At 46.9% G+C, this 15,896-nt stretch overlaps 1 protein-coding gene across 3 annotated transcripts in view; it reads left to right on the top strand.

Annotated features, from left to right (window-relative positions):
- LOC144768015 (glutathione S-transferase kappa 1-like) overlaps positions 1-15,896 on the top strand; it is a 217,278-nt gene that overhangs the window by 175,828 nt on the left and 25,554 nt on the right. For all 3 annotated transcript variants that reach the window (XM_078651410.1, XM_078651411.1, XM_078651409.1), the window contains exon 5: positions 15,657-15,692. In XM_078651410.1, coding sequence (XP_078507536.1) covers positions 15,657-15,692 — 36 coding nt within the window. The remainder of the gene's footprint in view (positions 1-15,656; positions 15,693-15,896) is intronic.

Raw genomic sequence — 15,896 nt, 5'->3', positions numbered from 1 at the left:
ATGCCTGGGTCTGCGTCTCAACAAGGACAAGTCAGTCGTTTTTCCATCCAGGAGGGTCAAGTTCCTGGACTCCATTCTGGATACAAGAAATTGCAAGGCTTTTCGTTCGGAAGAAAGGCAGAAAAAGATCATCTTTTCAGCAAACCGGTTACAAGGGAGAAGATACCTATCAGTTCGTCTTTACAAGTCTTTTCTAGGATTGATATCATCTTGCATACCATTAGTTCCGCATTGCAGACTACGAATGCGCCTCTTGCAAGAACAACTAGACATGCAATGGCGCCAGGTGGAAGGCTCTTTCGAGGACAAGATAAAGGTCACTCCTCTCATACGGAAAGCAGCAGGTTGGTGAGCTGTCAAGAAGAATATCTCGAAAGGTCTCTCTTTCAGGATGGTTCCATCCCCTCTGGTTCTAACCACAGACACCTCAATGGAAGGCTGGGGCGCTGTCTTACAAGATCTCCAAGTGAGCAATCACTGGAAGGCAGAAGAGCGTTGTCTTCATATCAATCTCTTGGAAATGAGAGCGATTTGCCTAGCATTGCAGACTTTCAAACTGAGGGTTTAAAATACAACTGTGCTGGTCAGGACAACACAATGGCCATGCATTACATAAACAAGCAGGGAGGTACAAGATCCCTTCTGCTCTCAAAAGAGGCCCTGGAGATATGGGAATAGGCGATTCTCCACAATGTAGTACTTTCAGCAGAGCACCTACCAGGCACTCTCAACACAACAGCAGACACCCTGAGTCGTCTAAAATCTGCCTGTCACGAGTGGGAATCAGATCAAGACACTCTGGAGGAGGTTTTTCAATGTTGTGGAACTCCAACAATAGACCTGTTTGCGACTCCAGGAAACAGGAAATACCATCTCTATTCAAGCATGGATCACCATCAAGGGTCGCTGGGGAATGCTCTTTCGATGTCCTGGTTAGGCGCATTTGTTTACGCCTTTCCTCAGATTCCCCTAATTCCACAGCTTCTCAGGAAAATAAAGATGGAACCTTGCAGGATGATCTTAATAGCACCAGTGTGGCCTCGCAAATTCTGGTTCATGGAACTCCTCCTACTTTCCCAGGAACATCTATATCACCATTGTCCCATCCCATCTCTGTTGGCAATGTCCCAGGGACAGGTGGTACATCCAGATCCGAGCTCTCTCCATTTGAAAGCATGGCTCCTGAGCACAGAGTAAAAATAAGACTTACCTGCTAAATGGAAACGTTTTTGCCTGTGGTGTCATCGGGAGCACATCCATCCATTTTCTTCAGCTCCTCATCAGATACTGCCTTACATTCTATCACTGGCTAAATCGGGCTTTTCTCATTCTTCCATCAAAGTTCATCTGGCGGCTATTTCAAGGTACAGAATGTCAACTTTTCAGGGTTTTTCCACCAGTGCGGCCACCACCTCCGACCTGGAATCTTAATCTGGTTCTGGCTCATTTTATGAGACCTCGGTTCGAGCCAATTCACAGGGCGGATTTTAAATTCTTGTCTTGGAAGTTAGCTCTCCTTCTGGCTCTCACCTCAGCTAGGAGAGTAGGAGAATTGCAAGCTCTCTCCATTCTAGAACCTTTTCTACAGTTCAAAAAGGACTTTATCTTTTTAAGGACCAATCCAAAATGTATCCCAAAGGTCCCTTCGGATTTTCATTTGAACAAACCAGTGGTTCTAAAATCACATCCTACAACCCCTGCAGAATGGTCTCTACATTCCTTAGATGTCCAGAGATATCTCAAATTTTATCTTGAAAGGACGAAGGATTTTAGAAAATCATCTCAACTTTTTGTGGCTTTTAGTGCACCTCGGAAAGGACTTCCTCTCTCAAAACAAGGGATTTCACGCTGGATTACAAGCGCAATTGATTACTGCCACTAGACAGCAGGAAAGCCCCTGGAGAGACAGGTACGAGCCTACTCCACAAGATCAGTTTAATCTTCAGCAGCTCTCTTCGCTGGAGTCCCTATAAAAGACATTTGTAGGGCGACCACATGGAGCAATGCCCATACCTTCACAAAGCATTACAGCCTGGTCTCTTTCATGAGGAGAAAAGCGGCAGTAAAACAAGCAGTACTGTGGAATCTTTTCCAATGAGAGGTGAGCTTTCCCTTCTATCCCTCCTTCCAATGACTGCACATTTTGTATCACATACGTTTTCTACATGTATTGTTACAAAGTATATATGCTTATATGATAATAATTATGCTGAAATGTTGTGTTACGCTTGTAGCAAAATGTGCATTGGTGATTTACTGCTAGCTACTCTGATACAAAGCATGGGAATCTATGAAAGTTCCAATACTGGGGCAAGAAAACAAGTTACTTACCTGTAACTTTGGTTCCCCAGTATTGGTAACTTTCATAGATTCCCATGCGCCCACCCTCCTCCCCTGGGAAAGCTCAGCCTTCAGCAAAAGTGGTTACTGTTACAAAATGGCTGCGAAAATCTGAGGCAATATCATGAGGGATCTACGGGGTGAGGCTAATCTGATTGGTTGTTGCAAAATGTTGGTCTCTGTTACAAAAAGAGGTAGATAGGCTACAAAATGACATGAGGCCTAGGCCTTACTTTCTCTTTTGTACATACTGCTATGGTATTTTCTATTTACCAAGGTTCCCACGTTACCAACACTGGGGAACCAAAGTTACAGGTAAGTAACTTGTTTTCTTCCTTCGACTGGATTGGTGTCCCCAATCCATCGCAGCAACGCCATTTGGGCAGTGTTGGCGGTTCCGATGCTTTCCAATGGCAGGCAGTGTCAAGCTTTGCAATAATTGTGCCAATACCAGCCAATGTGTGCTCACCTCGGGGACTTCCCACGTTATCTCGGATGCTCCACAGAGCAATGCGGGCAGAACCGTCCACCGATCTCTCTAGACGGCGTGTTGAAAATCCGGACCTTTTCTATGTTTTAATTTCTTTTTTGGCATTTTTTTCTGGTATTCTGCTTGAGGTAGTTTTATACTTATTTCATGGTCATACCTGATATTGTCTACCACTTGCCTGGTGAATTGTATACTACATGAGATTCTCTTCACAGAGAGTCTATACATCTATTACTCTATTTACTAATCTTACTACAAAACTTATTTTTATACAGTTTACTGAGGTGTTACTGTGTGCAGGTTTTTAAAATTATTGGGGACAGAATCTTCCCTCAAATAGGCATGTATGCACTCCATTATGGATATTGTATCTTCTCAGCTGGCCTTCTGTGATATACCTCTGATATTTTTCAACCTTGAAAAGACCCCCGTGGAGAAGTGTGGCTCAATGATTAGAGCAGGCAGACCTTGATGCAGAGCTCTGGCCAGGGACCAGGGTTCGATTCCCGCCTCGGCGGGTCTCCGGCTCATTAATTCCCCTGACTGGATATTCTCGCCTCAGTGCCTGTTCTGATCATGGGTCCCACGCTGCAACTCTGGGCAATAGCTTGCTTAGTCTCCACAACGGCCCCAAAAGCGCTGGGATGCCTGGCTGCACCTGGGGGGTGCCCAGGAGTGGATATTTCCCAGGAAAGCCAGGAAGGGTTCCTAAGCGGTATACGGACAGCGCCGGGACACCTCCGGTGGAGGTAGCTGTGCGCTTTACAAATTCCGACATTTTTACATTTTTTTTTACCCAGGAGCTGTGCCCCACTATGGGGCAAAACACGTGTTAGCTATTATTGCATCAATTGAAGAACATAAAATAAATATATCCTCAACACAAATTGGATTTCTACTGTTTTCTTTTTCTCTACGTAATATGATGAATGTAAAACTATATTGGTTGGTCTGTGTCTCTTCAGTGCTTTTTGGCTATTTTGATATACATAAGAATTACAAGAGTGTATTTGTTTTGTGAGGGTATATCCCCTATTTTGGAACATTGTATGACGTATATGGTGGAGAAAATGGTTCTGCCTTCAAGTGGTTACACACGCATCCTGATTAAAATTACTTCAAAATATCATTACCTCTGTATTAGGTTCTGTAGACCCCACTCACACTAGTTATCGCAAAGGCCCATGTAGGCTGCCCACCTGGGGTCGTGGATGTAGAGCCCTTACCCCAGTGGTGTCTAAGGTAGGATCCATTGTAGCATAAAAATTGCTGCTGATGACAGTGGGGCCTGGCGGCAAACCCAGGACAAAGTCCCAAGCGCGTTCCACCAGTGAGTCCATGGCCAAGTGCGGGGATACGAAAAGTTGCAATGTTTGTCCTCTAGGAGGCCTTCTATCCAGACATTTGTTCACCTTGTACCCAAAGTAGATTGGGTAGCGAAGATGTGGAAGATTTTGTGTAGGAGGATGGCAGTACCTTGGGAGCCCATGGTGTGGCCCACATGGAAAACTCGTAACCAAAGCGAGTTAAAGCAGGACTTTGATTCCCAGGGAGATGCATCTCCTGTCAAAATGAAACGGCAGGGTAGTACTGCTTAGTGAAGCGAAGGACTGCACATTTTTTAATGTGATCATTAAAGCCATTGACGTCCCACATCATTACACTAAATTCCGTCATTGGCTTGAGGCATCCGTACAGTATCATCATGGGTACCTAGCGCATAGGATAAGGATAATGTGGGTACTGCTTGGGTAGAACTAACAGTGAAGAGTAACAATTCAAAACAAACAAATCCCCAACTTAACAACCCTCAATGCAACACTTGTAACATATACTGCTGTCTAGTGGTGTATCGATAGGTAGAAGTCTGATGCAATGACTTTCAGCTACAACAATGTCAATGAATATGACAATGATAGGCATATGAAGGCTTCAACCAGTATCTTGGGTCTGGGCCTCTACAGGGCACAAAGTCAAGGAGGCAGCAGGTTCCCGCTGGGGTTGATTGTTCTCTCCACCAGAGCCTCAACAGTGTTCACCTTCCACATCGGAAAAGTCCAGCATTCCAGCAGCTGTGCCATGTTGGTGTTTGGATTTCTTTCACTTGTCGCTGCCGGCGCCACCCTTGCTGATCCTGGCTCGGGGTGGGGGGCAAGGGGCATACCACTCCCAAAGGGGGTGGTGATGTGTGACATCGAAGTTATTCTGGCTCTGCGCCCAGTCCCAAGCCACCTCATTGTCAAAAAAAGGAGGAGGAGTCTTGGATAACCTTGAGCTTGCCTGTGAACATAAGCATATGGGGAAGGGTTCATTGTTCAGAACTTTTGTTTAACGGCGTAAAAGGGCTTCCATTGTTTCTGGACCCATCAAGTATTGTTGGGAAAATTAAGGATATAGGTGGACTGGTAGAGGATGGGCTCTCTTATTCGCGCCTCCTTAAGGATCACATCTCTGTCTTTTTAGTTGAGGACTTTGGCCACAAACAGTCTAGGAGGAGACCCGGGTAGAGGCTACTGCGTTAAGGGACAATGTGCCTTCCTGCATGAAAGAGGTCGATAGTTGGTCCGAAAGGAGCCAAGATGTGATAATTTCTCCAGATATTGTTGAGGTGAGGAACCCTCTGCACCTTCAGGGAAGCCAAGGAAACAACAATTGCTCCTGTAGGCACGATTCTCAACGTCCTCCATGCACTCGTCTAATTCCTTGGAGAATGTAAAGAGGTGCAGTGAACAACTTTAACTCCGATGATGTATCCACTTCCTTGTTATACCTCTCTTACCCATTGGTGTCTGTGGAGTATGCTCCTCCGTCACTTGTGATTAGATGTAAAGAGGTGCCCAATGGTCAATTTTACTCTCATTAACAGTGTCTTCAAGTTCTGAGATATAGCCATCTGCATCATAATCCCATGTCCACAGCATTGGGGGACATCAATTCCCACCTCACCAGTCTTAGTTTCAGTGGATGTCTGGGAGACTTAAATGGCTTGCAGTGCCGGCCATGTCTGGAGGCAGGGTGCCCAACAGTGGATTTAGAGGCCTCTTTTGAGAGGGTGCTGTACCTGTCCATCTTTGTCTGTGCCTGCAAGGAGGACTGATGATCTCTGAACTGTTCCCATGAGGCACAGGGTCAAGACTGATTTGCATATGGCTATGTCTGAACTGGGGTGGCATGGTGAGCAAAATAACGATGGATTAAACCCAGATCTGTGACTGGGGGTGAATGTTTGACAATGTTCAACATTCCATCCATCATCTTTTTGTGTTGCAATGATGATCTCTGCCCATGATGGTCACTCTTCCGAAATTCTGGACCGTGAAATCCCATGTGGATGAGGGGCAAACTGCTTGCACTCTCAAACTGGTTGTTCACCATGCGCCTGGCTTACCGCCTCGGGGTTGCCCACTGCAACAAGCAGCAGCCTAGAGAGCAGACAGTGCAAAGTCTGACTTGGCCAGAAGAGCCTTACGAAGGACGCCAGGCTGGGTGTAACTCTAGGACGACAGGGGTCGCCGGTATTGCGAGGGCAAGCTTCCGTCACAGCCATCTTGGGTGATGTGCTTGGAGCATCCGATCGCCAAGTCTGCCATTGACTCTGGCGGTGAACAGCCCAAAACGTGCAGCAGACAGTTCAGGCCATTTGTGAGGTTGGATCGCCTAAGATGACAAGGCCAGTAGCAGGATGATGTCTGTAGGGAAGTAGGATCTACTTTCATGGTTACCCCCACTTTTTACTTGTGTCAATATGTTTTTTGACTAGTTGGCTGGGATCCTGCGAATCAGGACCCCAGCCACTGTGCTTTCTCCCTACATTTGACATAAGTACTTTGGTATCTCCACAATTGGCTACTAGTGTACCCTTGTAAGTCACTTACGACAGATATACGTTTCCTTATATCTGAGGTCACTACACTTAAAACCTATAAGTCACCCCTAAGGCAGGCCTTGCAATCCTGAAGGCAAGGTGCTGGGTAATTGTGCGGGGGCCCTGCATGAGCAGGACTCCCCTACAAACCCTGGAGTGGAATCTCCAAGCTTTGGGTGTGTGTTTAGCCATTTTTATACAGATAGTGGCCATGCGTCATTACTCAATGGCTAACTATATAGTGGCTGTGCCGAACCTGGGCATTTTTGGTATCAAACACGTTGAAATTATACCCCAACACTGTTACCTGTGTTAGAGGTATGATTCCATGCACTGGAAAGCTCCCAGTACTCCCGGTAATAGCCTTCCAGGGTCTGCCAGCAAGCTTCTGCTGCTGTTGACTCCAGACACAATTCTGCCCTCCTCTGCCGAACTCTAGCAGGGGAAGGTGGAACAAGAGGTCTCCTGTCACAGGAAGGTGGGACCACCTCCCAGACAGGACTTGATGTAGTTGGCTGGGGGCGCTTGCCAGCACCACCAGACTGCTTTGAAAGGCACATTTGGTGCCCTCTTTGCATACTCCATTTGGAACCAGTTCTGGGAGGCCTTGGCACGAAACCAGACAAAGGACATGGAAGAATCCTCCCCTCTGTCCAGCCCTTCCTCTGGGAGGGACCCTTCAGTCGTCCTAACCCCTTTCTTAAAGTACAAAAGGGCTTACCTGCGGGTGGGTCCTCAGATTCATCATAGGACACGAAGAACAAGCCTAAAACCACGTCACTCTTCAATTATCTGGACATTTGGACTTTGCCTGGAACCAAGACTGCATCAATGAAGACTCCTGCTGCTGCTAGTCTCGCTGTTCTGCAAGTCTTCTTCGTTGTCTTCGTCGGTCCTTCTTCCAGGATCTTCAGCAGGCGTGTGGGCATCAAGGGCACCCGAAGTAATCTCATTAGGAGTGAAGGAGTCACTTCCACGCATCTGCAGGCACTGCTACGAAGCTGACTGATCTGCTGCTCCTCACTTTCCACAGACTTCGAAAGTCTCAGCAACACAGGTGGTGTTTCTACAACTCCCTTGAGGCCTGTCCTGTGCAATTTTGAGGCCGTATCCCTTGTCAGAACCGATCACCTGTGCATTACGCCGACTTGCCGTTGCCAAGGATTGTTGACTCTTCACTCCAGAGATTTTCGGGCTACAATAAGCTCCAACCTTCAGCATTTCTTCCTGCCAAGATCAGTGTCCTCACTGCCTCCTCTGCACCGTCGGCCTTCTTCTTTGGTGAGCTGCTCGAGGTCCTCTTGCGACTCCTGTGCCTTTGACTTCTGGGTCCTTGTTAGACCTGGCACCATTGGCGTGGGTCTCCCTTCTATTTTTGCTGTTGTCTCATGTATTTTTGCTTGTGTTAGATGCTTTGGGCACTGCACTGTGCCACTGCTGTCCAGTGCCACAGTGCGAGTGCTCCCTATCGTAAATTGATGTATTAAACAGTGGTTCCATGTTTGGCTATTTGGTTTACTTGTCAGACCCTAGTCTAGTGCACTGACGTGTAAATACAAATGCTGAGGCACAGGGTCAAGGCTGATTTGCATATGGCCATGTCTGAACTGGGGTGGTGTGGTGAGCAAAAAAATGATGGATTTAGGCCCAGATCTCTGTACTGGGGTGAATGTATGACATTGCTCTGCATTCTGTCCATCAACTGTTGTTTTTGCATTGGTAACCCTGAGTGGGACGGGTATGCTCAGACGTGAGTCCCGTGCTCTCCACACCACTGGAGTCCAGCTATCCTGGCTGATGACGGCTTATTGCCAGAAACCGGTCCTAGGATGCTTGATTCTGGTCCAGGGAAGACCTGGCTTGGCAGTTCGGACTGGACTGTTCCCATGAGGCACAGGGTCAAGGCTGATTTGCATATGGCCATGTCTGAACTGGGGTCGTGTGGTGAGCAAAACAATGATGGATTTAGGCCCAGATCTCTGTACTAGAGTGAATGTATGACATTGTTCTGCATTCTGTCCATCAACTGTTGTTTTTGCATTGGTCACCCTGAGTGGGACGGGTATGCTCAGACGTGAGTCCCGAGCTCTCCACACCACTGGAGTCCAGCTATCCTGGCTGATGACGGCTGATAGCCAGAAACTGGACCTAGGATGCTTGATTCCGGTACAGGGAAGACATGGCTTGGCAGTTCGGGCTGGACTGTTCCCATGAGGCACAGGGTCAAGGCTGATTTGCATATGGCCATGTCTGAACTGGGGTGGTGTGGTGAGCAAAACAATGATGGATTTAGGCCCAGATCTCTGTACTGGGGTGAATGTATGACCTTGTTCTGCATTCTGTCCATCAACTGTTGTTTTTCCACTGGTGGACTTGCAGCACTGGTTGTGCCACCCACAGAAGCAGCCTTGTAAAATGTGTCTAGGGTCTGCCATTGCAGAGCCTGCATGCAGTCTGGTACTGCCATGCTGACTTGGCAAATGTACCCACTTGCCAGTCCCTAAGCCTTCCCTTTTCTTCAGATCAGTCACCCCTATGGTAGGCCCAAGGGCAGGGTGCATTGTAAGTATAAGGTAGGACAAGCCCTGATGTGTGTGGCATGTCATAGTGAATTACAGCTTTTTTCGTTTTTCACTATTGCAAGGCTACCTGTTCTCCATAGGCCAGATTATTACATGTTTATAATCCTAACTGTCTCAGGGAACATGGTAGAAATTCGAGTTTAGTATGCCTGAACTCAGAATGATAATATACATCTTTTAGTGAAGTTGGTTTTACCATTCTGTATTTGCAAATACCACTTTTAGAAAGTAGGTATTTGCTTGCCTAACCTTTCAAGCCTGCCTCTGCTAGATTGTGTATTCCTTTGTCTGGTTTTGTGAGTAACAGGGCTGGGGGATTCCAAGAGACAGGATGAGTCAGCCCAGTGGTGAAAAGAGAGATCTGCATCTAGATGGGAGGGAGGAGTAATAATTAATTAATTTATTAATTTACTTTATTTGTAAAGCGCTCTGTCACCTGGCAGGCATCCTGGCACTGCCAAACTCAGAGTACAGTGTAAGAGTGTACACGCGAAGCAGATAGCCTTCTAGACTTTGGGGAACAACCAGGTTTTTAGTCTCCTCCTATAAAGGAGATCACTGACTTGTCTCCTTTCCAATGGAAGTCCATTCCAAAGTCTAGCAGCTGCTACCCCAAAGGTTCTACCACCAGCTTTAACTTTTCTGAACCTCGAAGTCTTAACCAATCTCGCTGAAGATGAACAAAGGCTTCTAACTGGAACGTACCACTCAAACTTCCTCTGCAAGGAAACCGGTCCCAGCCCATGCAGGGCTTTGAACACTAAACAGAGGGACTTAAACTGAATTCTCTGTCCCCACGGGAGCCAATGCAGCTCTGCCAGGGCCAGAGAGGAAGAGGACCTTCTAGGCCAGCCTAAGGCTAGTTTGGCTGCCGTTGACTGAATCCTGAGAAGTCTATCCAAAAGAAATGTTGTAGACTCTAACAGAAGGTCATTACAATAATCTAATCTGCTTAGGATAGTGATCCGTGCCACTAGCGCACACGCCTGAGGAGGCAGCAGGGGAAAACTGTTGTGCAGAGATCTAATAATAGCCAGGTAGCTGCCCACCGTTCTAGTAACCTGAGCCTCCATTGGCAGCTTATTGTTAAACATAACGCCCAGGTTGCAGACCGTTTCAATTGGTCTAACTACGGTCGACATGTCGCCTGGCCAGAAGTTGCTGGGCAGCACAGAGGGAACCCTATCAGCCGAGCAGTAGAGCACCTCAGTCTTGCTTGCATTGAACTGCAACGAATTTCCTTTCAGCCACAGAGCCGCATCACGCAAGAAGCAATGAAACACTTCCATTGAGGTTGACTGCTCTCCCTCCAAGGAGAGAATCAGCTGCATGTCATCAGCATAATTTACGATGTTAATATTATGCTCTTTGATGACCACAATCAGGAGTTTCATATAGATGTTGAATAAAATAGGGCTGATTGCCGAGCCCTGTGGCACGCCATGTGTGATGTTAGTAAAGGCAGATTGGTATGGGGGGAGGGACACTCCTTGCTTTCTGTCCGAGAGAAAAGACTGGAACCCCTCAAGGACACAGCCCATCACCCCCACCTCTCTCAGCCTACTCAACAGAGTCCAATGGTTAACCGTGTCGAAGGCGGCAGACAGGTCAAGCAGAATAAGAACAGCTGCCTGGCCCCTGTCTGCCCGCATCCAAAGTTTGCCCATCACGGTCACCAAGGCCGTCTCTGTACCATGAGCAGGCCGAAAACCAAATTGAACCTCCTCCAGCAATTTATGCTGCTCCAGATGATTAGAAAGAGTCCTACTGACCACTCGTTCTGTGATTTTGGCCGGAAAAGGCAGAAGAGAAATAGGCCTATAATTCTTGGGACACTCCGGGTCAAGATAAGGCTTTTTTAACAGAGGAGTCACCAGTACCTGTTTCCAATGGGAAGGCTTCACCCCGCTGGCAAGCGATTGATTGCAGATTGACCGAAGAGTAGGAAACAGCTGTGCCTCACACTCTTTCCAAATTTTATGTGGCACAGGATCCAAAGGAGAACCAGAGGAGATGCCATGTGCCACCTTGCAGAAGTCCTCCGCAGCCAGAGGCACAAACTCAGTTAAATAATTAACGGTCAAGCTTTCTGAGATGGTAGTAGAAACATCAGTGCCTCTCTCTACAATATCGCTGAAACCCATAGTATCAGTTGTTCCAGAGGCCAATTGTTGATGAGCCCCCCCCCATCATCGATGATAGTTTTATTTTATCACGAAAGAACTTGGCCAAATGATGACAAAGTTCTTGGGAGGGGGGGGTATCTGCTTTTTAGTGCACTCAGGGCTACTGAGGCTATTCAAGATGTTAAAAATACTTTTTGAGCTGTTAGGGGCATTAAGAATCATATTAGAAAAGTATTCTGCCTTGACCCTATTGATCTCTTTCTTATAACATATGATCTTTGATCTCCAAGTGTGTTTATCCTTGTCCAAATAGCCCCTCCTCCACGTCCTCTCTGCACATTTACCATCTAGTTTCAGGTTTCTTAGGTTATCATTGAGTCAATGAGCCGATGGTCTGCCCCTACTTCTATGATTCTTTAGCGGGGCAAGGGCATCTAAGACTGCGGTAATCTTCAAGCAGAGGGAAATATAGTTCTCCTCCACCTGCTTGTCTGCAGGAAAGCAATCTTCTACCTGAAACAGAGGGGCTAAACCCCGCTTACGCAGGAGCGCCTTCCAAATTCTACCAACATAGTCACTCGAGGTACTGGCTTCTTAGGGACTATAATTAGCAAATTTAAATTTAAAAATTAGAACATTTGCTCAAAAAATGGTCTGACCAGACCAAAGGTAGAATTTCCATAATGTTAAGATGACGCGCCTCAGAAAAAATCAGATCAAGTATGTGTCCCTCCCCTTATGAGTTGCCTTTGCCACAAGCTGGAAGAGACCAAGACCCTCACACGAGTGGAGAACATTAAAGTAACCGGAATCAAGGGATCCGTTAAAGCAAATATTAAAATCACAGAGAATGACCAATTTACGATGAGCAGTGGCCAGATTGGTAAAAGTTGCACCTGAACCTTGAATAGGGCTGTGCCTGCCTTCCACAATACTGGCTCCACCTCCTGGGGTGCGGCTGATGTCTCTGCCCTGCGCACTGAAAGAAGAGAAGGAGTCCTGTCAACAAAGTGCTCCAGAACTGTACTTGCCTTCCACAATGCTGGCTGCACCTCCTGTGGGGCGTCTGATGTTTCTCCCCTGCACTGTGAAAGGAAAGGAGAAGTCTGATCCCATGAAATTAGATCACTTTTGGACTACAAGAAGAAACCTTTACTGAGGAGAGGAACCTGAAGAAACGGAGGAGAGACTGTTGTGTGGCGTTTTAGGCTCTGAGTGAATTTTCCCGATTCCTGCCCTTATATAGGTACAATTCACATTGCCCTAATATAGGCATAGAAAGCATTCCCTTATTTAGACATAGTCCATGTATGGCTACTTCCACCCATACAAAACGTCACAACCATTTCTAGGAAAATCGGCTTAAGCAGTAAGGGACCTTCCCCTTGCTTGAATATTTATTTGTCCAAGAACTCATGTACTTTGCAAAGAACTACTATTGTCTCCTGCTGAAGTCTCAGGGACAACCGACTTCACCCCCAGCTCCCCAAAGTTCTTTTGGAAGTGCCTGCTGCTGTTTTGGGCCTTCTGAGGGGACTGCTTGTCGCAAGGAGCTGGAAGCGCGACTCAACGAGAACGAAGCGTGTCGCCGTCGCTGGCGTCGCACTTCTGAACAAGGGTGTCACCGCTGGAGTTGTCACACTGCACCGCATCTAGAGAAGCGTGCCGCATCGAAGAGGAAGCGTGCCGCCGTCGCTGCTACTGCCGTCTCACTTCTGAACAAGGGTGTCGCATCTGGAGTTGTGGCACTGCACCGCATCGAGAGAAGAGTCTCGCAGCGAAGTAGAAGCGTGACTCCGTCGCAGGGCCTGACGTCGCACTTCTGAACAAGGGTGTCGCGTTGCACTGCATCGAGGAACGCGCCTCGCATCCCCGAGAAGCGTGCCGCCGTCGGAGCTGCTGCCATCGCATTTCTGAACAAGGATGTCGCCGCTGTAGTTGTTGCATCGTGCGGAAGCTTCACGCATCGTGGGAGAAGTGTCAAAGCTGAAGCTGTTGCCGTCTCGCTTCTGATTAAGGGTGTCGCCGCTGCAGTCCACGCATCGAACCGAGAAATTCTCGCATCCCGGAGAAGCGTGCCGCATCGGAAAGATCTTCACGTCTTTATTTCTTTGCACCTGAATTTTGCCGCATTTCCCTCGCTGCGGCATTGCTTGTCGTGGAAGCGCAACGCAACCTAAGGTACATTGACGCAAAGTTTCGTATCTTAAGAACTGAACTGAACTAAGCTAAATCTGCCATCTTAAAGTAACAGTATTGTGTATTTTTGTCATTTATGGTCTTGTGGTAAATCTATATAAAGTATACTTATTTTTTATATAAAAACCTTGTGTGGTGTCCATCTGTAGTGTTGTCACTGGGTTACTGTATGTGGTCCCAAATGCTTAACACACTGCCTCTGAGATAATCCTGTCTGCTCGTGACAAGCTACCAAGGGGGTGAGCAGGGTTATTTTAGGAGTGTAATCCCCTTATCCTGACTAGAAGAGAGGGTCCCTATTTGTCACAAGTACCTACCTGTGCCAACTAGAGACCCCCAAATCTAACAGTCCTGTTGAGGGGTTTCTCCTGCTTCAGTAGGCTCCTCTGCTTGCTTGGGGCCTAACCTGACTCTCCTGCACTTGGTGAGTGTCTTTGACTTTGCTGGTCCCAATGTTGCTCCTTCATCATTTCATGCCCTCCCCCCCCCCCACTCCCCACCCCCTCCTTGGTTCTCGACTTCCGATGTGAGACAGCTCATGAACGTCTGCTGGTCTTTCTCAGAGTCACCTGGTCCTCACAGCTGCAGCAACAAGGTTGCTGTCATCACTCCTTCATCTTCTGTCATCGGTGGGTATTGCTCTTCCGTGCTTCCTGGTCCCCTCCGAGTGGGGTAAACTCTGTCCCCTCTGCTACCAGGTTCTTCTATCAAAGAATCCACCCTTGAATTTCACCGGACTCTTGCACAGTCTTCGCCTGCGGCATCTTAACTGAAGTCCTCCATTGTGGCCTACGGTGGTTTCCGACGTCACTTCGCACCTATGCACCCAGCTTCCCTGGTTTAGTTATCCTGGTCCTGGCATATCCATGGGTAGGGTGACTCTCCAACCTTCGGTCTGACACAGGGCTTCGTCAGGGTCCACTGGGAAGATTCCTTCTTCAAAACTGCAACTGCGACTTTCCCGTTGACTTATCAGTATCCGGCTGTGTTTCCACTCTGCATACAGACTCCGTGGGGTTCCTGGGTACTTACCTTTGGTGGTTCCTTGAGTCCCCAGCTCTTCCGAGTCTCCTGGTACAAGTCCTGACTTTGGTCGCAGTTCGCATTCCACTGTCTCAGTATATGGTTTGGTGCCCCCCTGGAGACCACTGTGTATTGTGCATACTTAATTGTTTGACATCGAAGTATTGCATGCGTTTGTGTTGATATCTTCGGGAAGGAGATATACCAATGTGTTAGTGAGTGTTGTGTAATAAATAGACATATTTTTATAACTACACTGTGTGGTTCTTTTTCATTTAACCTACACTGCATGACTAGATCTAGTAAAACACTCTGCTTAACACTCTTTCTGGACTAAGCCTGAAGGCTGCTCTCCACAGTTACCACTCTGAGAGCTTTCTATGGTTGTCTAAGACCACTAAAATAACCCTAAGGGTTGTCTGGATTAGTGCAAGGAGCTTCACTTAAATAAGTGGGCACTATATGCTAAGCCAGCCTCCTACAGTGTCCAATGTGGGGTTGGGCGTTGGAGTTCTTCAGAGAGTTCGCCATCTTGGGTGTTCAGGCCATGTCCATATACAAAGATGATTGTTATATGTAATGTTACTTTAGGTGAAACAACTATAAGCAAGCCTTCTCAGATATGTGCCGTGCCCCACCAGGGCTAGGGTGGTCCAGGTGTAAACAGTGTTGTATTATGGGATGAGAAGAAGAGACTTAATAAATAAGCAGAGCAGGCAACAATATTGTAGATATTTTAACCTGTTGGTTCTGTTTTACTTCTTTCTTGCTTAATTTTTTCTCTGCCTTTCCCTCTCAAGCATACTCTCACACACGCACACTCCCTCACACTGGAAAACTAATTATGCATGTAATGGTTAATTGATCTCTTTATGAAATAAATATTTGATTAGTTGATTGAAGTACCTTTTCCTAGGCAGAGTGGGTTTACTGATGGTAATGAAGCTGGCAATTGTTAATATTGTAGTGCAAATAAACCATATTGTGTGTACTACAAACTAAAAAATCCATCTTGTTCCTCTCTTACTTAGGATGAAGACATCACCCAGCCAGATAGCATCCTATGTGTAAGTTTACCTGATCCTTTTATCCTAGTTTTACTCATTAGTGGAAACCTGCTGTTTACTCCTGTGGAACTGTAAAGTGCGCACTCCCCTAATTTGTGAGAGAAAAAAGTGCAATTGCATGGCTAAATATTGATGAGCATGGACTGTCCAAATAAACTTTGCCTTAGCTTTCCTTTTCACTTAGTTGGCAGATTGCGTCACAAC

Source organism: Lissotriton helveticus, chromosome 7 (genome assembly GCF_964261635.1).
Source record: "Lissotriton helveticus chromosome 7, aLisHel1.1, whole genome shotgun sequence".
Classification (NCBI taxonomy): domain Eukaryota; kingdom Metazoa; phylum Chordata; class Amphibia; order Caudata; family Salamandridae; genus Lissotriton; species Lissotriton helveticus.
This window is presented reverse-complemented; position numbering and strand designations above follow the sequence as displayed.